At 43.0% G+C, this 22,037-nt stretch overlaps 7 protein-coding genes across 7 annotated transcripts; 1 reads left to right on the forward strand and 6 right to left on the reverse strand.

Moving 5' to 3' along the window:
* Window positions 1-254: 254 nt before the first annotated feature.
* On the reverse strand, window positions 255-3,398 carry EAE98_001821 (uncharacterized protein; the record flags this gene model as incomplete). The annotated part of the gene is made up of 1 exon (XM_038949440.1): window positions 255-3,398. One exon carries the CDS (start codon window positions 3,396-3,398, stop codon window positions 255-257), a length of 3,144 nt encoding a protein of 1,047 aa, XP_038814425.1.
* A 425-nt stretch (window positions 3,399-3,823) lies between these two features.
* On the reverse strand, window positions 3,824-7,069 carry EAE98_001822 (uncharacterized protein). The gene is made up of 4 exons (XM_038949441.1): window positions 5,671-7,069; window positions 5,570-5,623; window positions 4,642-5,508; window positions 3,824-4,571 (listed from the first exon to the last, which is right to left on the reverse strand). The coding sequence occupies exons 1-4, from the start codon at window positions 6,290-6,292 to the stop codon at window positions 4,270-4,272; spliced, it is 1,845 nt and encodes a 614-aa protein (XP_038814426.1). The 5' UTR covers window positions 6,293-7,069; the 3' UTR covers window positions 3,824-4,269.
* A 740-nt stretch (window positions 7,070-7,809) lies between these two features.
* On the forward strand, window positions 7,810-10,021 carry EAE98_001823 (uncharacterized protein; the record flags this gene model as incomplete). The annotated part of the gene is made up of 5 exons (XM_038949442.1): window positions 7,810-7,849; window positions 7,913-7,942; window positions 8,008-8,154; window positions 8,204-8,866; window positions 8,919-10,021. 5 exons carry the CDS (start codon window positions 7,810-7,812, stop codon window positions 10,019-10,021), a joined length of 1,983 nt encoding a protein of 660 aa, XP_038814427.1.
* Window positions 10,022-11,087: 1,066 nt separating this feature from the next.
* Window positions 11,088-12,635, reverse strand: EAE98_001824 (uncharacterized protein; the record flags this gene model as incomplete). The annotated part of the gene is made up of 2 exons (XM_038949443.1): window positions 11,088-11,493; window positions 11,545-12,635. 2 exons carry the CDS (start codon window positions 12,633-12,635, stop codon window positions 11,088-11,090), a joined length of 1,497 nt encoding a protein of 498 aa, XP_038814428.1.
* Window positions 12,636-14,171: 1,536 nt separating this feature from the next.
* On the reverse strand, window positions 14,172-14,930 carry EAE98_001825 (uncharacterized protein; the record flags this gene model as incomplete). The annotated part of the gene is made up of 1 exon (XM_038949444.1): window positions 14,172-14,930. One exon carries the CDS (start codon window positions 14,928-14,930, stop codon window positions 14,172-14,174), a length of 759 nt encoding a protein of 252 aa, XP_038814429.1.
* A 1,530-nt stretch (window positions 14,931-16,460) lies between these two features.
* On the reverse strand, window positions 16,461-18,573 carry EAE98_001826 (uncharacterized protein; the record flags this gene model as incomplete). The annotated part of the gene is made up of 5 exons (XM_038949445.1): window positions 16,461-16,521; window positions 16,576-16,953; window positions 17,022-17,411; window positions 17,465-17,553; window positions 17,620-18,573. 5 exons carry the CDS (start codon window positions 18,571-18,573, stop codon window positions 16,461-16,463), a joined length of 1,872 nt encoding a protein of 623 aa, XP_038814430.1.
* A 1,318-nt stretch (window positions 18,574-19,891) lies between these two features.
* Window positions 19,892-21,734, reverse strand: EAE98_001827 (uncharacterized protein; the record flags this gene model as incomplete). Its single annotated transcript, XM_038949446.1, has 4 exons — window positions 19,892-20,054; window positions 20,104-20,478; window positions 20,533-21,314; window positions 21,369-21,734. The coding sequence occupies 4 exons, from the start codon at window positions 21,732-21,734 to the stop codon at window positions 19,892-19,894; spliced, it is 1,686 nt and encodes a 561-aa protein (XP_038814431.1).
* Between the last annotated feature and the right edge of the window lie 303 nt (window positions 21,735-22,037).

Consider the following 22,037-nt stretch of genomic DNA (forward strand, 5'->3'; position numbering starts at 1 on the left):
CTAGGAGATGAGCCTGAGCAAGTCGGGGTTGTATCAAACTTGTAGTGACATTCTATATCCTTATTAATTTATATGTACTTCCGATTCAACAAATCCCAATAATCATTATTATTTCAAGTCGCCACTCAAATCTGCCAAATATCAAGCATCTCCAGACTCCCGTTAACACATTCTACACTGCCCCTGAGATTCATATTTCAGCCTACCCCCCAAAAGCACGAGTAACCTTTCAATGCCCAGCCCCATTTCCGTCCCTACCTCTGTCTTGATCTCGTTAGACTCTCCACCGAAGCCCCTCCATCAAACGCTTGAAACATCTGTTCTCGTTCCTCGGGCACCAAATCCCATTTCAACATATACTCCACCAACACACGTTCAACACTCGATCCATCCGTTGAGAGTGCTTGGTGCTCCCGTGCACTCAGTAATCCATGTTGGCCCGCAAGTGCTATTTCTTCCAACTTCAGTCTATGGAATATATCCTTGCGCTGGGCATTATTCGACTCATCATACGGTGGTTTGAGATCGACAGTATCTAGCTTGGCGATTCCTCTCGCAATATTCTTAGCCAGGTGAAGAATACGTGCTGTAGAATATCGGTTGTTTTTCAACGCAGCAAGCATATCCCATTCTTCATCGAGGAAACTGATCTCCGAACCGAAATATTCTCGAAGAGTCTGTGATGTGACATCTCCAAAAGTGGATGCCGCATCGATCGTCTCCGCAGACGGAAATGGATAATAACTCGTTCTCGTAACGAGATACTTGACACACTCGACATCACACCTCACACTCATTTTCCACTCTCCAAACCCCCGACTCAATCCCTGGATGATCACATGCATGAAAATATCCATGGGACACAACCCCAGCGCCTCGTGATACTCATCAATCGGCGACTCCGACAAGTAATCTTTCCACAGCAACACGTAATGCCACGCCTCTCTCGCATCCAACCCATCTTCTCTCACCAGTCGCAAAATCTCCCGGAATCCATACGATGTATTCGCAGAATAAGCAGCCAGAATCTCCTCGTCGGATCGGGGGCTTCCACTTACATCTTCGATGGAACGCGCGCTGGTAGATGCGGGGATTAATGTGTAGTTTCCCAGGCGAGAACTCCATTCTTCTGGAATCTGGGAATCGATTCTCGTAGCTGAATTTTCGAGGTATAGCTGCCATTTGACTAGATGATCAAAAACTGAGATGGCAGGCTTCTGGAGCATTTCTATTCGCTGAGCATTCGCAGCATCTCGTTCTCGCTGCGCCCGTGGCAATGGATTGCTTCGATGAGCGGGAATCGTATCTCGCGCAGCCCCAGTAGAAAGCGCAGCGAGTTGTCGCTCCAAACGCAGATTCTCATAGCTGGTACTTGGTCGTAAGCGCGGTGCACGCGTGAGAGTATTCACATTCTCTAGAATGGATGGCGATATATCTCTGCTTTCTATCGGAAGCCCAGCGCGGATTCTCGTCTCGATTAGTCGTAGCTCGGCTCTGCGTCTGGCGAGTTGGTCTCGCGTAGTGATGTTTGGCATGTCGTCTTGATATGCGGCTAGGATTTGAGAAAGATCTGAGAGTTCGCTGTTGTCGTGCGGCGAGATGTCTCGTGGGATGTTACGATTTGCGATGGTCGACTCGGGATTTGGATGATTCCTTGATATTTGATAGGCGGCGAGTTGTTCGGCCATTGATGGTTCGGCATCTCCATAGTTTTCAATACTGCTCTGCCGTGATAGCGGTCTTGTTAAATCCATGTCGAGATCGATATCTACCCCAGTGTCCTCCACTTCAGCATTGACTCCACCATTCGATGGGATCTCAGGTCTCGTCAAATCAGTACCCATAATTTGATCTCGCACCCTACCGACTTGTGACTCTAAGTCAATGAGTAGATCCTGTACAGAAGGACGAACATTCTGTGTTTCAATTACGGATGGTACTACTGGAGATAAAGAAGCCATTTCTCTTCGTTCTTGAATCTCAAAAAGATATATTTGACGGACATTTTGCACCGACATCTCCATCCGAAATAAACTACGATTAATTTCCGATCGATTGGGCGCTGGTGAATCGGCCGTGTAATATGCATTGGCCGGCTCAAGACTGGGTAAAGCTGGGAGTCCGCTTCGAGCTCTCCTAGCTGCAGCGTCTGCATTGATCTCTTCCTGAACTGATGAATCTGAGTTATTCACAGGATTGAGAAGTGTCCGGCGTTGAGGAAACGAAATAGTGCCGTCTTGATTAAAGGCAACAACTGGTGGTCTTGAAATGGCATTCCCAGAACTTAGATCTCTGGCTTGAGAATTAGCGGCCTGGGATATCGATGAATTGGCAGCTTCGACTCTATCATCTGTGATGACACCTCTCACTGGCTCCTGCGCTTGATTCGCCCAGGTTTGAGTCACCAAAATCGTCAAAATATCACGTATTCCTGCACGCGAGTCGGGACTAGCTTCGCGAAGTCGCTGGCTTTGAAATCGAATCTGGGCCTGTAGATCGCTGTCCGAATCTATACCTGTCGAGCCTCTATTCTCAGGTTCGATTACAGATGATGGGGCATTTCTGAGCGATCGAAGCGAGGTTTCCTGTTCTACTCTCTCTCTAGCCATATTATCCTGGCCTCCGGTCAGAGTAATAAGTCGATCATCGCCGTTTATCCGATTTCCGTGTGGCGACGGTGAAGGCAATCCTGAACCTGGTTGCCCTGTTGTTGGGCTTGGGTTCAGAGGTGCTAGTATCTGGTGTCGCCAATGGGGACTCGTGAATTGTCCTATAGAGTCTTGATAGCGATAACGTCTTCGTTGAGGACCTGGTGCTGGTGCTGGCATCGACCGCGTTGTGGACGTGGATGAAGAACTGAAATCGGAGTCCACGTCTGCGTTATTTAAAGTATCCCTCTGAGATTCTGGCGCAACCGTCTGGGAATTAGCATGTAATGGGTGAAAGTGCTCTTCAGATGAGCGTTGACGTGCAAGACGGTATGCAGATATATAGTTGAGGATCGTACTTTGAGGGAGAGATGTGATGTGAGCTAGAGTTAGATTAGGCTCTAGGTTAGGATTGAGATGGAGGGGTTCAAGAGATTGCGTGGATGCTGATGTTGAACCTGGTGTGTATGATCTCGTGGGTGGAATGTTCGTGATAGTTGAAGCGGATGACGAAGCGACAGTTCTTGGTGTTCGTGTGCGTCCCCTTTGCATATCCTCGCTCTCGTCATCCGAATTTTCATCAACTGGGTTTCTATTCATCGTCGCATCCATACTAGCCAGGCCTGCAGACTCTGAAACTGTGTGTTGTTCTTCCTCATCGAATGAGTTAGAAGGATGGAGTATTGGTGTAGATGGAAGATCAAGAAGATCTTGAGAATCGAGACCTGGGTGGAAATTTGGTGATGACATTTTAAATTATCAGTGGATTTATGTTTGATCGGCGTGGAAATTTTAGTGTTGAGACTTTGTAATAACTTGATAGTTGATACTTTTCCTGTAGACTCCAATGTCAAAGTATTGATTGATGTTTTTGTAATTAAGAAGAAGAGCAGACCCAAGAGATGCTTTTAAGCAAAGAGATATTGTATCTGGTAAGATCTGGATACGGTGATTAACACTAGTGTTATTCGAAATTGATATTCACTCTGAGGTTCGGGCACGAGAGTGAATTGGCTGTGTATTTCGAAGGCCGTATTTGTTAGGCAGCAGTATTCACATCTTAGTATTCGGTTGGATTGGATGACTGATCCACTGTATATATATATATTCTTTTCAGATGCTACAATGGCTCGTTATCCCACGGTCAAGCTCCGTCATATGACAACAGCATAAATATAGAAATTGCTTTCATTCCAGGAAATCTAGCTACAAGTTTTTTCTTTTCGGAGATAGATACAGACATACATGCAAATATCCAATAAAGTTGATTTCCGGCACAGCGCATCTCCAAAACTCCCAGGATTAAAAGCGCTGCAATTTTATTGCTAGACGACTAAATGCAATGAAATACGACGCAACAAAACACAGAAGGTATAAAATACATACATCTCAAATGCTTGGTATATGGAGTACACAAAAAAGAACAACCACATCCATCGTTTTCATTTTAATCGTTTCCATTTCATAGCATGGCTTCAAATACCAAACGTTTCGTCCCCCAAATCCGTATCATTTCTAACCAGTAGAACATTTCGACTCCTAGAACCCGCTAGTAAGCCACTTGCTTAATCTGACACACAAAATCTCTCTCGCACCCACTTCAAAATTTCTCATTATCTGTTTATCCACTACCCAAGATCAGCGGAGTCTCCGTACTTCTCCTACTAAGTCTTGTTCTACTACTTTCTCCTCTTTCCCTATTCCTATTGTCGTCCCCGGGAACTTCAATCTCATCTTTGATCCTACTAGTAAGATATGCAGCGAATAAAGTACTGATACCACCCGCAGCCATAACAACCGCAAAACTTCTGTCTCCTGGGGTCCCACGTGGCTTTTGCATGAATTTGAAAATGATACTGCTGCCCAGTGTAGCGAGAATTTGAGGGGCTGCAACGGACATGTTGTGAATACCGAGGATGATGCCTGAGAACATTGTTAGCAATTGACAACAAAGAAGAAACATGCACGGAATGACAAAGTAAGAGCAACTTACCAGCTTGATCTTCATCCAAATCATCCTCGCCAACTATCGATTGCTGGCGTGCTCTACGTACAGCATCACGTTTACTAACTTCAGCGCTGATGATAGCAAATGGTGCCCATAACGTCATAGCCCACGATACACCAACTAATGCTATTAAAATAGTGGCTGCTGTAATAGATCGTACAATGAGAGTTGAAAACATGCATGCTGCAAAAAGAAGATGGCTTATGAGCCATGCACGACGAAGGGTCAGGCCAGGGATGGCGAGATTATCCATAAATCGTGAGAAACGTGTTGTGTAACTTTTATGAGAGTATGTTGATGCGGCTGATGACGGTGCATCGTAGGACGGAGTAATGAAGAATGGTAAGACGACATTGACAGTCAACGATGTAATAGCGTACATCAAAAGAGCGAAAGTTCCAACACGAGTAGCTTGCTCGTAGAGCTTATCGATTTCTGCTGGAGTCATGTCGGGATTTTCTCTTAGATATGGCTGAACATAAATATCACCGACATAGGAGCTCGAATAAAAAAGTTGAGGGAAAAAGCCAACCCAAGCGAAGAACTCCACTTCACAGACTTGACGAGTCAAAGGAGGTAAACGCCTGATGGAGGTAAAAACTTGTTTGAAGAACGGGATAAGTCCTGATTTTGCTTCAGGTGGAACTGGCTCGTTACTTGGATCACGTTCTTTGATGGTAACACTGCTTATGGTGACAGTGGTAGAAAGAGCCACGCAAGCCATTAGAGAAAGTATCTTGAATTGGGTATTTCCGAAAAACCATAGATACTTTGGTAGATCAATATAACCAGCGAGGTAAGCAACAATGTTACCAATACCTATGACACGGCTAGCGAATGAGTTCGCAGTTTCTAAAGATAGGAGTTAGCTCTTTTCAGGAAACATTACACGAGTGTTTCTAGTAACAAATACCTTGTTGGTGACTAGGGGCGCAATCAAGAATATAAGCTCTGATAGCAGCTTGTACTAAGAGATGTCAGTGAGTTCTCTACTATTAGTATATTGGCACAAACCTGTAGCTATAGCAAAATCTAAAATATAAACTAAGAGAACAGCGACAACGATGATTGAAACTTTGACGCCTTGAGATTCTTTGTCCGCACCGAATAACCCTAGAAATCCACCAACTATTTCTCTTACCCAAGCTAAGAAAACCAAAGACAGGACTGTAGCGACAGTACCTATGGCCATAAAGGGTCGTCTTTTACCCCATGGTGATCGACATCTATCACTTAGTATACCAATATATGGCTGGACTAAAGCTCCTGACATTGGTCCTGCGATCCATACTAAAGCCATTAATGACTTGCTCAGACCGAGTGATAGAAGATATGGTGTTCCATTGGACAACTCCACTCCCCAAGCCACTTGTAAACCGCCTATACTGAGGGTCAAAAGTATCATGTACCATATCCCCTTTGTTTCTGAGAAAGTATCATTGTCATGATTTAATATGTTGCTGCCGTTAATGAGACCTTCTTCCTCTTCTTCCGATTCAGATGCAGACAAAAGCGGTGACTGTTCGTTTGCAGGTTTGTGGTCCTCCATTCGAGTATCTTGATCCCTCTTCGAGTCGGCACTCTGCATTTCATCATTCTCCTCCCCTCGAACAATACGTGTGTCACCTTCTGCCATATTCTTCGTTGTAAGAAAGGAGTACGAGACCCAAGTCGAGGATTCTGTTCAACAACTCTCAAATCCACTTTCGAGTTGACCGCAAGTCCGTGGAATCACTGCAGTTGTCGTTTGCTTTTGGAATTTGTTTGGAGTTTGCGGTCTGTTATAGTATGAATCAACAAGGTTGTCAATGGAGACGCAAGGCGCAATGACAACAAGGAGTCTCAGACATGAGTTGGTTCCTATGGGTTCTGGGCATCACGAGGCTGGAGTGGGCTGCTGTGCACGCGGATCAGCTTCGTCTGCTGGGATGGTCTGGTGGATCAGTGCGCAAAATCAAATGGGTATGAGGTGCATCGGAAAATTCGAGATCTGTACATGTGCGTGGTCAATACGATGTAACACAACTTGACATGTTAGGATGATTGGAGATTGCGGAGATGAGTTGAACGAATTGTATTTTCTAGAACGAGGCTGCGAAATTCAGATAGGAACAGTAGGAAGGTATGTAATGATTCAAGGTCCCTTGTCAACTGATGTGATGTGATGTGATGTGACGTGAAGGTTGATGATTAGGTGAGATGCTGCACCACTGCAAGTGACATAATTATGTAATCAGATCAGATATCTCAGCCTCACCAATCAAAGTAAGTAAGGCTGTGATGTACGTAGCCAACCAATCAAAAGAAGAGACAGGAAACCTTCATAAGATCCGGAGCCTCTCAGACGTTATATGTACGATGTACAGAGGAAATGGCTGTGGATTCGTGGAGATGGACAAATCATACGAAGTATCAGGTAGACAGACGATGGGCCCTAGCTCATGGCATACGCAATGAGAAACACACGCGACATGACAATTTTATATCAATTTCATATGTAACCGCCCCCACTACCATGAGTGTGAGTGTGAGTGTGAGTGAGAAGGACGACTCTACAAAGCATAATTGTCCGGTATGAGGGAATCCGGAGTTGAAGACGGTACAATGTGAACAATTGAACAGGAGCAAACATCAGACTCCTGGTATTTCAGTATAGAAGGAATTCGAATACAATGCATTATGTCTTCCTTTGTGAATGATACATTTTTTAAACAAATAATACAATCTTTTATTCTGCACCATTCGCAACTTTGGATGCTTTGTCGTAATTGTAATATGATAATAAAAATGACAACCTGGCCAGAGAGATCCTGCGTGCTAATCATAATAATATCATGTGCCTAGTAGGAAGTAGCTTCATCCAAGTAACACGGAACCGAATGTTTGATAATCTACCTACTTCGTACCACCCAGTATCTGCCTTTCCCTACATACTCCACCAACTATCACCACCACGAAACCCACATACTTCAGAATTACTTCGTACATCCAGAACACCCCTCTTCACTCTCAAACTAATAGATATACATGCGTCGTTCTCTCGCTACTCGCTGCTCGTCTCTGAGCGACTGTACAGTCTTTCGCAATTCTTCCACATAATTTCGATAAAGTTCGCGATATCGCAATAGCTAGGTATCTAGATACCACTCCATCATGTCTGCGGCGATCGCCGGCTCCGTCTTTGAGCTTCTGAGTAAGTTTGCGATTCTGTCCATCAGGTTCGTTTGTGCGTCAGCTAATGAGTTTGGTTTAATAGAAAGACAATCCGAGGAAGAAGATCCCGACGGTATGCTATAGTGTTTCCAACATCAGAAGACAATCCCCGAATGACAACTGATCCCATTTCCATAGCACCCGATTCATCACAGAAGGAAATATTCTCATCATGGGCTCTCTTCATCTTGATTATGCTACTCATTGTAGCCCTCTTCACAAGTTACTTGCTTCAAATCAAGAAAGTTGAAGCTGTTCACGAAACTTCCATTTCGATCTTTGCTGGTAAGTTATGTTGATCGGGCGGTTCATAAGGTATATATTAACCAATTAGGTATGACCATTGGCTTAATACTTCGAGTCAGCGCTGGAAATTCTATACAAAGTCTTGTGAGCTTCGATGAACAGATATTCTTCAATCTTCTCCTGCCACCGATTATCCTGGCTTCCGGATACGAATTACACCAAGCGAATTTCTTTCGCAACATTGGTACTATTCTTACATTTGCGTTCGCCGGGACTTTTATATCGGCAATTGTGCTAGGATTGGTATTATGGTTGTACACGAGAATTCCCCTTGATGGGGTCAGTATGACATTCGTTGATGCTATATCTGTTGGAGCAACACTTTCTGCCACCGATCCTGTTACAATTCTAGCGATTTTCAACACCTATAAAGTCGACCCGAAACTTTATACAGTAATTTTCGGAGAATCGATCTTGAACGATGCTATCGCAATTGTCTTGTTTGAGACAGCGCAAAGATACAAAGAAGGTGGTAACGCAGGAACTTTGGGTCTCCTCAGTTTGTTCGAAGGTATCGGCATTTTCTTGGCAGTGTTCTTCGGAAGCTTGATTATTGGAATCATCATAGGAATTGCTACAGCCTTGGGATTGAAGTACACATACGTTAGAAGATTTCCAAAGATTGAAAGCTGTCTGATTGTGTTGATTGCCTATGCCAGCTACTTCTTCTCTAATGGTCTTCATATGTCTGGTTTGTATTTCAGCAAATCCCTCATCCAAAGATCAACACTGATATGAAGTAGGAATCGTCACACTTTTATTTTGTGGAATCACCCTAAAGCATTATGCATATTATAACATGTCTCGCCGCACGCAACTTACTACTAAATACTTATTCCAAGTACTGGCGCAATTATCGGAGAATTTTATCTTCATCTACCTCGGATTATCTTTGTTCACTGAGAAGGACTTACAATTTAAACCGCTCTTCATTATAGTTACCGTCATTGGCATTTGCGTAGCCCGATATGCCGCCGTGTTTCCTCTCTCGAGACTCATCAATTGGTTCCTCAGATACCGTGCAAAGAAAAGAGGGCAGGAAGTCGCAGATGAACTACCCTACAATTATCAAGCAATGCTGTTTTGGGCTGGATTGCGCGGGGCTGTAGGTGTCGCCTTGGCAGCCGGAATGACTGGCGAGAATTCATGGGCATTAAAGGCAACTGTACTTGTGGTTGTAGTGCTTACTGTCATTATTTTCGGTGGTACAACAGCACGCATGTTAGAAATTCTCGGCATTCGTACTGGAGTGGTCGAGGAAATCGATAGTGATGACGAATTCGATATTGAAGCTATTTCAGGCGGAAATTATTACAAACATTCCGGATCAGGAATTGGAAACGATCCACGACGAAGCAATGGAGCAATGCAGCTTGATGGTCTTGCTAGGCCAGGACATCGTAGAGAAGCAGAGCGTGGAAGCTATGCAAGCGGCAATGCTAGTCCAAATGCTAGATCAGCAAGTATGAATCGGAAGGGTTCCAATGCAAATGGGAGAAAGGAGAACGAGAGTGAACAGGATCTTCTTGGTAGGACCGGTAGCACAAGCGATGAAGGCTTTGATAGCGATTCATCTGATCTTCCACCACCGGCCAATCGACCACCGAAGAGAAGGCCATCGCCACCTCAGGATAGCGGTGATATGGGATCACCTTACCCAACTTCAGGCAGTACAAGTCGTCCTGAAGCACCACATATTACTGCATCAGGCGCAATCAGTCAATTGCTGCATGGAACGGCCGAGGATCATGCAGCATGGTTCAAACAGTTAGACGAAGGATTTATCAAACCAAAGTTACTTCTTGATGGTGGTAAAGGTCCTCATGGTGGGCCAAGCGGAGGCTAAAGTCCAGTCTCATTACAGTAAACAACAATTTATTCAAAAGGCAGGATAGGGCAAGAACGGCGTTCTTTGGTGTACAAGAGGAGTTGGAATTTTGGCAGTCAGCGATTGCGTGTGCATGTATGAGAATTAGATAGAATTTCCGTCCGATACTCCTTATGATACAATCATCAGGGAAGAAATAGAATAGTATTTGTATCGCAATGAGGTTTTAGTTTGTGTCATTTTCACATGCAAACTATGGAGAACGGGGTTGGGTTCTGTTGCCAAGAGTTTGGCTTATCTTGATATACGTATGGATTGTAGTCCAACATCATTGCGTCAAACAACAGAGACAAATTTGGTGATATCTGCGTCCAGCCGTACCGATATGCCAATCAACAGCCAACAATCCCTCAATTATACTTCATGCATGTTACACAATGAGAATGATTGTTGAAAATAGGAGTATGGTGTAGGTGTGGCTTATTCGCCTGGATAAATACACTACCGGGATTAGTAGTCTCGAAAGTCTGCATAATGCAATTCAAGGGGAGGCGGATGATTGGGAAAGCGAAGCAAAAGGGTAATAGTGAGGTCCACGTACCTACATAGGTGGCTTGGGGAAGATTAAGTGGTGGTATTGATATGAGGGAGAGGGAATAGGATGCTCTTGTTTTATACTTTTAGGATCTAGCTTGCTATATGCAAACTCGGGTACAACTATCTTATTAGATGATATATACATTATTACTAGTTGATTGGATAGCTAGTCAGACTGTGAGTTTCTGTGCGGGGTGGTTAAATGATATTTTTTCGATATTCTTTGCGTACTCGTTTGTGTGAAGGCAACAGTATCTTTACCTGATAAGTAAGAGTTTGATCACATTCATAGGATAGAGGTTCGTTTTTAATCTTAATCTTTTAATTCATTACCACTCGAGTTCTCACTAAAATCTGAACTATTGTACAAAAATAAAGTTCTCTAATTGTGACTAATAATACTCAAGCCGTTCTAAACTTTCTATCCTCTATTCCTAGTACCATCCAGTGATGCTTCCAAAATTCCATTATTCATTTCTCATTCCATTTACAATGCATTATGTCTCCTCCTGCTCTCAGAATCCTCTACTTCCAAATGATGAGCATCGGCGCCGGTTGTACCCTTCTCCTCCCAAACCATACTGTCCTCTCTCTTCTCAGCTGACAAATCTGCTCCTTCATATCCAATCTTGGTGGCACTGAATCCATCAAGTTCCTTTGCGCAGACAGTGTTGAGGTAGATTGGGAATGCGAAAGCGACGAAGAAACCGATCAATGGAACAGTCATGGCAATATGATAGCCCTTCTTATCGGCAAGAAGACCAGTGAGAGCGGGGAAGAGAGCACCACCTGAGACGGCGGCGACAATCCAAGAAGAACCTCTCTTAGTGTGGCGACCAAGACCACGAATCGCGAGAGTGAAAATTGTGGGGAAGATGCAAGATTCGAAGAAACTGATGAAATTAGTCGCTGATTTCATAATGGGGGAAAAGGAGGGAACTTACAGAACAATAGATAACATAGCAACACCAGCCTCGCCCTTAACACCAATAGCAACTGAGATGAAAACCATAATGGCAGTCATGAAAATCATGAGTACATAACGGGGTTTGACAATCATCATCATACCAGCGGCGGCAAATCTACCAATTGCAAAGAGACCTTGAGCAATAGCAAATCGATCGGTAGCAACTGCCGAAGAAAGTGAAGCACTCTCCTCAGCATACTTGATGAAGTTGGCTGCAACACCTACTTGAGCACCGACATAACAGAATTGGGCTGCAACACCGAAGAAGAGCTTATATTGTCTGCGCATGGGTTTCTCTTCGAATCCAGTAAGACCGGCGGATTGTTCGCCTTGGAGTGCCATATCCGCATCTGTGATTTCTGGAAGCTTGCTGAAGAAGAATACAGCAGCGAGGAGGAAGACGAAAGCGGCGATACCGAGATAGGTCCATTGAACTTTCGATAAATCTTCACCTTCACCCTCTTTGAAGAAGACTCTGGAAGCCAAAAGAGGGGCGACAACTGAGCCGACAGCCTGGAACGCTTGAGAGAGTTCGAGACGGAACTCTGAAAGACGAGGAGGTCCGCAAGTGGCGATGAATGGATTTGCAGAGGTCTCAAGAGTACTGAGTCCGGAACCGACAATGAACAAACTTCCACAGAAACCGGGGAAGGACCTGTAGACTGCGGAGGGCCAGAACATCAATGCTCCTACACCGTAGATGCAGAGACCGACGATGAAGGTCCATCTGTATCCGAATCTTCGTACGATCCATCCGGAATATGTTAGGGGACCGATGAAGTAAGCACCAAAGTATGCTCCTTGCAAGCCTCCGGCCTTGGCAGCAGTAATGTTGAGTGCGGTCTGGAACTTTGCGTTCAAGACATCGAGTAATCCGTAGGCGAAACCCCAGAGAAAGAATAGGATTGTGACAAGGGTGATGGGGTAGATAGATTGTCTGACAGTTAAGGCTGCGGCGCCAGTCAAGCCGGTATTACCAACCGAGCGATTGTCCATTACTTCGGCATTGGAAGGGCGACGCTGTTCCAAGACGTCTTGAACTTCGGGTTCTGTCTTCTTTCCGAACATGATGACGTCGTGGATTGGTTTGAGGATGGTATTGGAGAATTGATACAAGTGATTGTATATGAATTTGGATGTGGCAAGAAAGATGGGACAATGAAAGAGAAGAGAGCAAGAAGTATCAGTCAGATGAGACTTGTCGAACTGTCTGGTCTTCCAAAAAAGAGGATATTCTCTTTCCTATTTATCACCATCTGGAGATATCCCCAATGCCCACAATATCCCCAACATTGAAATTTTCGGTGAAATGCTCCTTGGCCCTTCTAGTCACGCACAACCCGCACTTTCTTGCCTGCGCTAATTGATCAAGAGTTTCCAGGAAGTATCCTTACATAGATGGCGTGTGCTACTATACCCGACTACACCAATTGCAGTTACAAATCCAAGACATTTCCTACCCTTAACGCAAAATGAAGACGCGAAAGGGGGTTTTCCCGATTCCCATTGTTGTGATTGGGTCACTAACCCAAGAGTGGGTCATAGATGTCTCTAGAGTCTCGAGGGACTCGCCGCACCGCAAACACCAAGAGATTCGCGTCAATACACCCCCATGTCTGGAGTAACTACCACAAGTCCCTCGAGCATCCTTGTAGGAGAAAAGTTATATCCATATTTGAGGCTGTGCTATTGGCCAAGTCTTGCATTTCAGCGAATTTCCCCCGCACCCCGTGGTGCCCCGCGTTCTTTTAGACGCTTGGCGCAAAGTCTATTTCCACTTTTTTTTTCCATCATCACCATGAACATGGCATTTAAATTCCAAATGAACGAATTTCACAAAGTTTGAGGAGATCGTGAATCTGCGCATCGGATTGATCTCTACCGAACCGCGTGATTTAATTGGTCTCCATGTTCCCCACGGCGAGACCGGTGCCACGCATGAGGCTCTCTGTCGAAGAATATCTTGGCCCGGACTCGCCAGGGCCAAGAGCTTTACTTACTTGCTTGGCTGGAGATAGTTTAAAATTTTCGGCGAAATTATGGATTCGTTGCTTCCCCAAACATCATTAGGCTTGTTAGGAGAGAATTGGCATGCATCAATTGAGCGATAGAAAATGACCTCGAACAATTACCTTTCGATAGATAGGTATCAACAACACGGTACGCATTGAGACTTTGCTCTTGAGGAGAACTTTAGAGTTTCCAAATCAGCATTCCAATCTGTTATCTCACGAGCTAGAACACACTAAGAAGAATGTCATTTGAGAAGGCCAAGTAATTGCTTAAAAGTGGTGGTAGATATTGTATTTCGTTCTAGCCTCTGACCTAGCGATGAGGTCAATATTGCCCAGAGATGTGGCCACCACAATCTCATATCTAGAGTCAACAGATTCTTGTTTGTCAGTCAGTTGACATACTACATGACAAGAAGGCGACAAAGCTTTCATTTTCGTTCGATAACATACAAAACCTTCTCTCAAGCTCCAGTGCCATGCTACTCATTACCCAATGATTTGATACAGTTTTCGTCTCAAATGGCTTTCTTCTAGCTCCACGTCCAAGTCCAAGTCCCCCAAACCCCATCCAGTTCCCCAGATTACATCCTCATTTTGACCAAAGCTTCGCGACAAATCCTCCGAGACCTTTCTTTCCATCTCTCCTCACAAAATCGCGATACTTCTCCAATTCTATCTCGTATTCGTCTTTCATGTCTTGGTATGCGCATTCTCCATCCTCATCTGTTCTGAAGTAACTTTCAAACTCCTCTCCAGACCATCTTCTCAGCTTATCCTTCATCTTCAGGCTCTGGCGCGCAAAGACTGTGTATTGAAACTTCTCCTTCTCATAATACGGCTGCTCATAAAAGAAAGCCATAGTACGACGCCAACTAAGTATGTCCAGGAAGCGAGTGCAGTGCTTACTGGCTAGGACGAAATCGGGATGAAAGCCAGCGTACATGCGTTTATAAACTTCCACGTCCGTCCGCTTATACTTCCCAGCAATATCTTGGTATAAAAGCGCGTCTGCGATGGCGTTGCCAATGTTGAGTAGTTCCTCTCCAGACCCCGCGATCCTGATCTGTAGCGTCGAATCCATCTTCATCTTTTCCGTCGATACTTTGTGAGTTCGTATCTGGGCGCCGATTTTGAGGAATGGTTTCATGAGGTTTGCCTCTCTCGTCAGGGTTTCGACTTGATCTTCTAACTCGCGGACTTTTTTTTCAGCTTCGCGCAACTTTTGCTCTTTGTCGCGCAATTTTTGGTTGTGGATATTGTGGAAGATTCTATCTGATGCGACAAGTCGATCTGTGACTGTACTGCAACCTATACAAGGTCCAATGGGCAACTGGCCAGGAGCATTCATACTGAGGATAGATAAAGGTGGAAGTGTCGTTGGTTGGTAGAGTGGTTGCTTGGATCAAATTTGCTGAAGACATATGTCAGAGACTTTGATGCAGCACAACGACAGACGTGACGCGACTCAGGTATTGTGAAGATGGAAGAACTTACGTATTGAATTTGACGCGCCTCCGTAAAAGGTGAATCGATGAATGCGAGAAGGGCAAAAAATATATCAAGGTGATTGGGCCAAAAGTGAATTTGAGTGAATTGATCAAATTATCTCTGGCTGAGCTGTTTTACTTGTAAGTTAACTTGAGATTATACTCCGGACAACAATATTGGATGATATAGTTTCCAAAGTAGAAGCTATCCAGAAACATTCTGATGACTTCGAAGAGTATCAGACGCGAATACAATCAAGTCGCCATGATATTGCTTTCATACTCGATTTTGTAATCTTGCTATGTGTATATTCCACAATACTCGCAGTATTGAAGTCAAGGAGGTTGGAGAGGGACACACGATTGTCTTGAAAGTCACAGGTCTGTCGATAAAAGAAAGTATTATGAATGGAATCAAAGACAGATAAAGGATTGTCACTAACAGGAGGAGCTAATAAGTAATGTTCAAATGGATTGCTTCATAGGAAAAGAGGAGTACTATCTTGAACAAGATAGATGAGTATGAATGACTAAGATGATACACGTTGTTCTTTCCTTCCTCGGGAGTTTAAAGTTCAAACTCAGATCTAAATTGATCTCTCATTCAGCTCTATCAGACCTCAGCATACAAATCGTTCTTCAAGAAAGGCTCAGGATTATAAATACATCAACGGCTATCATATCTTGTGATTTAATTGTTTCTGAGGTTTCCTTGATGTTTTTGAAACTCTCTTAACCTCAGCATTGTCTTTGTCATTTGTTGGGAACTGTCAGTATCAACAGTAAACACTTTTTCCTGAATCAGACGAATGTCTGAAGTTTCCTGTCTATCTCTGAATTTCAAATCAGAAGCATGCTATCCTCCAATTTATAGGATCTCTAGATGGTATTTTGTATGACTGAGTGGTCATTCGTTCTCTGTTTACACATACCTAGTCGGCGTAAATATCATGAATATAGGATTAGAAATTTTGACTCGCCATCTATTTTGTCCGCTGCAATATCGCAACACTTCATCTACCACTTAAGCTTCCTTCGGATAGTCCATTATTTTATCTCCGTGGTATATCACCCGCTTGAAGAGGCGTATTTGTCGATCCAAACTCTTTTCATAGCCGCACTTCTCTTCTAATGTTTCCGTATTGCTTCGCGAATCCTAAGGATTCTATACTTATAAGGCAGGGAAGATGAAGTCTCAGTATGTCAGATTGAGTGCCTGAGAGCTTGAGTGCTCAAAGCTCTTTCTACCGTTTAACTTGGAACTTCTTCACCTTCAAAACCTCTCTAGAAATTAGATGCACCAGCTAGTTTCGTCAAATGCGCTTGAAAACATATTGACAATGTAGACTGTGAAATTTATTATATTTCTAATTACTCTTAGTTCTATCATCCTAATGAATTGTTCGGTCCGCGATCGAATCTCCCATGTTTTGACCGTTATGTCCGAGTTTCCTACAAGTACCTAATTAGCATTAAGTGTGTGAAGATAATGAACTTCTGACTTACCAATCCGATTTTCGGCGCCTTTTCTCGTATTCTGCAGTTTCATTGTACTCAGAACACATTGACAAGAAGACAGGATCCGAGGTAGATTCTAAACTTTCATTTCCATCGACATGACTTTGAGATGACGTAAGCAGTTGGCGCTCTTCCATTCCTTCGATAGCCGACATGGTCTCCTGAAAATACCGCTCAAAAGCTGTATCGAAAAGGTGGACAGTCTTAAACTTCTTCATTTCATATCGCATGTCAAGAAGCTTTTGTATTCTTGGAGAGTCCTTGTGCTTGGCGAAGGTCTCAATGCTAATACCGTACCAGAGCCTAAACCATTCGTCGTCTCCATCGTTTGGACTTAATTCTTTCCTTCTCAATACAGCAAGACAGCTAATTACAAAGAATTATTAGCCGAAATTCTCATAAGGCTGATGCTAGAATAGAAGATACAAACTTACTTTCCCCCATGTGCAGCAAGATTTCCCTGATCTATGATCTTCTCGTTGCGTGCTCTAGGATGCTTACACCACTCAAACTCGCGAGCCAGGACTCTTTCAGCAAGATCGCGATACGGAAGATGCTCCTTCTCGACTGCCATGATTCGAGTTTCGCAATTTTTATTCAGAGCGTTGATATCTGTCTCGAGTTTCGTGATTTGAGCTTTGTAACTCGCATGCAGGGACTCAATAGCCTTCTGGTGCGCGTCTTTGAGCTTGTCTTGCTTAATTTTTTCATCCGTGCGCTTTATACTCGCTTCTTCTTTCATACCATCTATTACCTTGCCATGAGATGCTATTAACTTTTCCTGGCAGTTTATCGTTTCTATTTTCTGTGCCGATAATTCGTTCCTGAGACTTGTAATCTCTTCGTGCTTTTTACAAAACCCATTTTATATTGATACTCAGACTGGCAGTAAGTTGCTTGCAAGATTTCGAGGGTATCCAGGTATGAATACGAAGTCTGCCACTTTCCGACAAGAACTCTGTAGTCCTATAGAATGATATCAGTATTTGGTACACGGTCCACTACATTCTTTCAACATGTTGGAAGACTCACCGATGGACCATTTTTTTTACTTAACATGCTGGTTCGCACCATCCTGGGCAGAGAATATTGCCAACCCCTTTTTCTTTCAACCTGCATTGTGTTGTATTCTACCCCCACTGATGTCACGCCGTTATCTGTATTCAAGTAAAACGCTGTCAGAATGCCGATATCGTTTTGGGTGAGTGACCGAGATAGAACGGCTAGATCTATTTTCATATATTTTATCTGAGCTAATTGCAATGCACAGTGCTCACAATCGGCATTCGCATTGTCTGTAGAAGCACCAGGAATACTTTTTTCGATGTTTGAAGGCTCTGGTTTTACTTCAATATCTTTAGACATGTTCTTTCGCTGCAGTTCGAGTATCGTTGCTTTTAGCCTTTCCACCTCGCTTAGATGGGTCAATCGTTCCTTGTCGAAATCTTGCTTCAATACTTCTGTAGTGATACATCCAGCTTGTATGACAGACTTGAGCTCCTTCACTGTTGCTTGTAGCTTCTCCTTCTCTATCTTCGAGACCCTCATCCCGCCCTCATAATTCAACACATCATCTCCATATTCTCCCTCAAGCTCTGCATAAGCTTGATTTCTGGTCTGTAATTCTTCTCGTGTATTCTCTAAATTTGATTCGAGTTCTTTGATGACAAGGTTTAAACTAGAGATTTCGACTTGTGATTGTTCACGTGTATTTCTGAGTGTATCCTGTGTATCCTTGAGCTTATCCTCTAGACGTCGCATTTCACTTCGCAATGCATTCGAATCCGTTTCTTGACTCTGGAAACAAGTTTGTAGTTTCTGGATCAATTCCATTGGATTATCCACGACAGGTGTCTCATCAGCAGTTGCTCTCTCTGCAGTTGTTCCCTTGACAGGTGTCTCCTGGGTGCAAGCTAATTTTGTATCGTTGTTTGTAGGACTTCCAGCCTTTTTCTCGCTGCCATTCTTGTTGTTTCGTTTTCCCATTTTGAGTTTGTCAAAAGATTTATGGAATGAAGACGGTTTCTGAGTTGTTGATGATGTCAAAAATAATGAAAAATGTGGAAAACCAGATTATCAAAAGATGTTGTTAAGAAGTTGATTGACATTCCACAGAAAGCATCTCCTAGATGATGTGCTCCTACTGCAGTTGATGATCTTGATACAGCTCCTGTTAACCGAGAATGTGCCTGGCCTGGACCTTTGCTCCACACTAGTTCCAATAAGCGATGCTCATTCACAAAAGTGGGTACTGCAGATAGATAAAGATTTGAAGTATCAAGTGTTATAATTATGATATCCTGAGATGTTAATCTGTAAGAAATAATAAACACTAGTCATTTCAGATTACATTACAGACTCTTGAGAGATTGAACAATAGCTCATTTGTAATTTATATAGATCTAGAGCTGTGGTTAGAGATACATAAATAGTGACATTATATAAACCCGATGTTTCTTCTACTTGTTGTAAATCTTCCTTTGGTATCAGTATACTGAGTTAATCTAAGCTAGTTCATTATCAATCTTCGTTATTCACCAATCTAATACAGTTGATATATGCTTTCAGGGATGAACTTGGAGTGAAACAAAAAGAAGTTATGGTCAGAAAGCTACACTTATCAGTAAAGTTAAACCAGAATCTGAGCAATATCATCTGAACTCCCTAGTGAGTCTTTCATCCAAAGGTTATCTCTTAAGATTCATTAGAGCATTTCGTGGAATATAATGATCATTATGGGTAAACCCCACATTTAGGTTAGGCTGTATGCAAGTCTTAGTAAACAACTACGACAGCGGAGGAATCTACCTAGACCTTACGTGTTATTTGATTGTTATTTGTCTCCCTTCCTCTCTCAAGTAGTGGCTGCCGTCTCTTGGTTTTTTGCCAATTGATAAGTTATGTATTGATCTAATTACAATAGTGCCATTGATCTAAGATTTTAATCCATAGAAGTGATAGACGTTTAATTACTACCTAGTCCCTTCATAATGATTAGGTATACTATATAGAAAAGATATTAGATTGAGCATATAGGTTTATTAATGACGTCACTTCACTCGGATCATATTATAGATGAGCGAATTTGAATTCAAAGGTAGGTAGTTGAAGTTATTTATTTGATTAATAAGTTTCCAGAAATGAAGTAGTAGAGACAGAAATGTGTAGATGCATTGTGATATGGCCCCTCTGAAGATGGCCGTTATGCTAGTAACAGAACAGATATACCAAAGACATGTAAAACCAATAGTTCGCGAATTGAGTCTGCATTGTTGAGATCCTCTTTGGCGCCTGGTATTTAATCTTAATGTTTAGTCCAGGGCAAAGCCTCTTTCGCAGAGGAGAAGAATTCTTTGCCATATTCCTCGATTTGGTCGAGTTTGCTTCTGCTCTGAGTCTCTGCCGTCCAAACCGAGGCATTAGATTTCACGCTTCTGAAGCTTCCTCCGAAGATAGATTTCTTTTTCCTGCGATGAATTAGTAAAATATTGGATGTGTAAATATCAGGGTACTTACGGATCTCTACTCTCTCGGAACTGCTTTCTTTGGCAGACTCTTGCAATATCCCAGATACTACATAGTTTCTGGAACATTTCTCTTCCGCTCTTACTTTCTAACAGAAACCTATCAATCGACTCCGGTGTTACTTTTGAATGTTTTTCCAGACTGCCAGCGAGTAGTTTCTGGAATCCCTCTTCAAATTCTGTATCAACAGCCCGGTTTTCTGCGCCGCATCTGTACAATTCATAACGCATGTTTATAAGCTTTACAAATGCTGCGCTTTTTCCATATCTCTCCACCGTGTCTATAGATACACCATATATCTCTTGGAACCATGCTTGCTCGTTGATATCAGGATTGGATTTGATTCGAAAAACGTCGGCCAGACAACTACACGAATATTAGCAATTGAGTCCATGAGGAATAAGAGTAGATTTCACTTACGTTCCACCATGTGCTGAGATATTTCCTGTCTCAATAATGTAGTCATCCCGAATCTCATGTGGCTTCGTCAGCTCTCTCTTTCGGTTCAAGATGCTAACAGAAACTTCACGATGGGCAGCTAGTTCCTGACCGACTCTCTGCATCTCAGCGGCTGAAGCTAACTTTTCTTCTTCGAGTTTGGCGATTATGCTTTCTTGTTCCTTTAGCTTCTGCTCATATTCTATCTTCTTCTCGGCTGCCAAAGATTTTTTGTTCTCTTCAAGGTGGGCAATAACCATGCTCTGTTCTGTCAACTTCTTTTCATAAGTATTTTTGACTGCAGCTACCGAGTTCTTGGATTTCTGTTCGATATCGGCGACAATAACCTTCAGTTCCTTCAACTTTGCCTCATACCTCCTAGTTTTCTCGGCCGCTGATAATTTCTCCTTTTCTTTCAAGCTTGCGATAACTTTACTTTGTTCCATCATCTCTTTCTCATGCTTACTTTTCATTTCAAGAATCGAGATCACTTGGGTTTTCTCTCTCTCCTGAACGCTAGAAAGAACGCTAGCTTGCACCTTCAACTTTTTTTCTTGCTCAATGCTGTTACACTTTAGCTTTGTGTTCTCAGCCGAAATCTCGGAATGCTCAGAACTGATTTCAGTTACTGCTTTTGCTAAAGCGTCTGATTGTTTATCGAGCTTCATAAATTGATCTTCGAGCCCCTTGTTGCTAATAATTATCTCAAGGTCATCCCGTCTAGTGTGCGTCATCTGCCATGATGCAACCGCCGATTCGTAATCCTAAAGAGACTATTAGATTTTCTCACACAACTGTTCACAGGGGGTGGAGACTACCTCTCGATCTTTCCATAACCGTGTTGTATCGAAAGTTTGTCTCTTTTGAATGATATCGCGAATGAGACGTGCCCAAGTCTCTCTCGCTTTAAGCTGAGCGTCGTTGTAAACTATATTTGATTCGGCGTCGATTTTCTCAAATATGCCGATCCTGATTTTAGTCAACCTTTTCTCTGCTCCAGCTATCTCATTGGCTATACCCAATTCCCTGATTGCTACTCGAAGCCATCTGTTTTCCGTTTTCAATTTGAGATTAGCTTGTTTCAGTTTATCGATCTCTAAGATTTGGGTCTGTTCAACGGGCAGGTTCGGGACGTCATTCCGAAACGTGAGCTGGGTGCTGGTCGGAGCGTCTATAGGCGGCATTTTAGACTATGTAGAGTTTGAAGTAAGAAATCGTAAGACTTGGTTGACTATTGTAGGGTCGCGACCATAGTTTATCAGTGGTAGTTAAATATCAAAATATATGGAGAGTGTGTCGTGGAAACTTTATGGGTATGTTTTCTGAAAGACTGGGGTGACCGCTTTTTTATCACCAAGTTAAGCGAAAATTATAAGTTTCACTACTGCTAATTCATAAGGATGTTTCAATTCACTCGAGATACTGTCTGCCAAGCATCAATACAGACTTGTACCTAGGAGTAATAGCAATCTAGCTATTTTCAAGAA

This window comes from Botrytis deweyae (assembly GCF_014898535.1).
Source record: "Botrytis deweyae strain B1 chromosome Unknown BDEW_003, whole genome shotgun sequence".
In the NCBI taxonomy this organism is placed as follows: domain Eukaryota; kingdom Fungi; phylum Ascomycota; class Leotiomycetes; order Helotiales; family Sclerotiniaceae; genus Botrytis; species Botrytis deweyae.

Coding starts and splice junctions, on each gene's coding strand:
- EAE98_001822 (XM_038949441.1), bottom strand. CDS start 6,292: ATGGCAGAAGGTGACACACGTATTGTTCGAGGGGAGGAGAATGATGAA. Junction 5,509..5,569: donor CGCCCCTAGTCACCAACAAG/GTATTTGTTACT, acceptor TCCTATCTTTAG/AAACTGCGAACTCATTCGCT. Junction 4,572..4,641: donor TTTGGATGAAGATCAAGCTG/GTAAGTTGCTCT, acceptor CAATGTTCTCAG/GCATCATCCTCGGTATTCAC.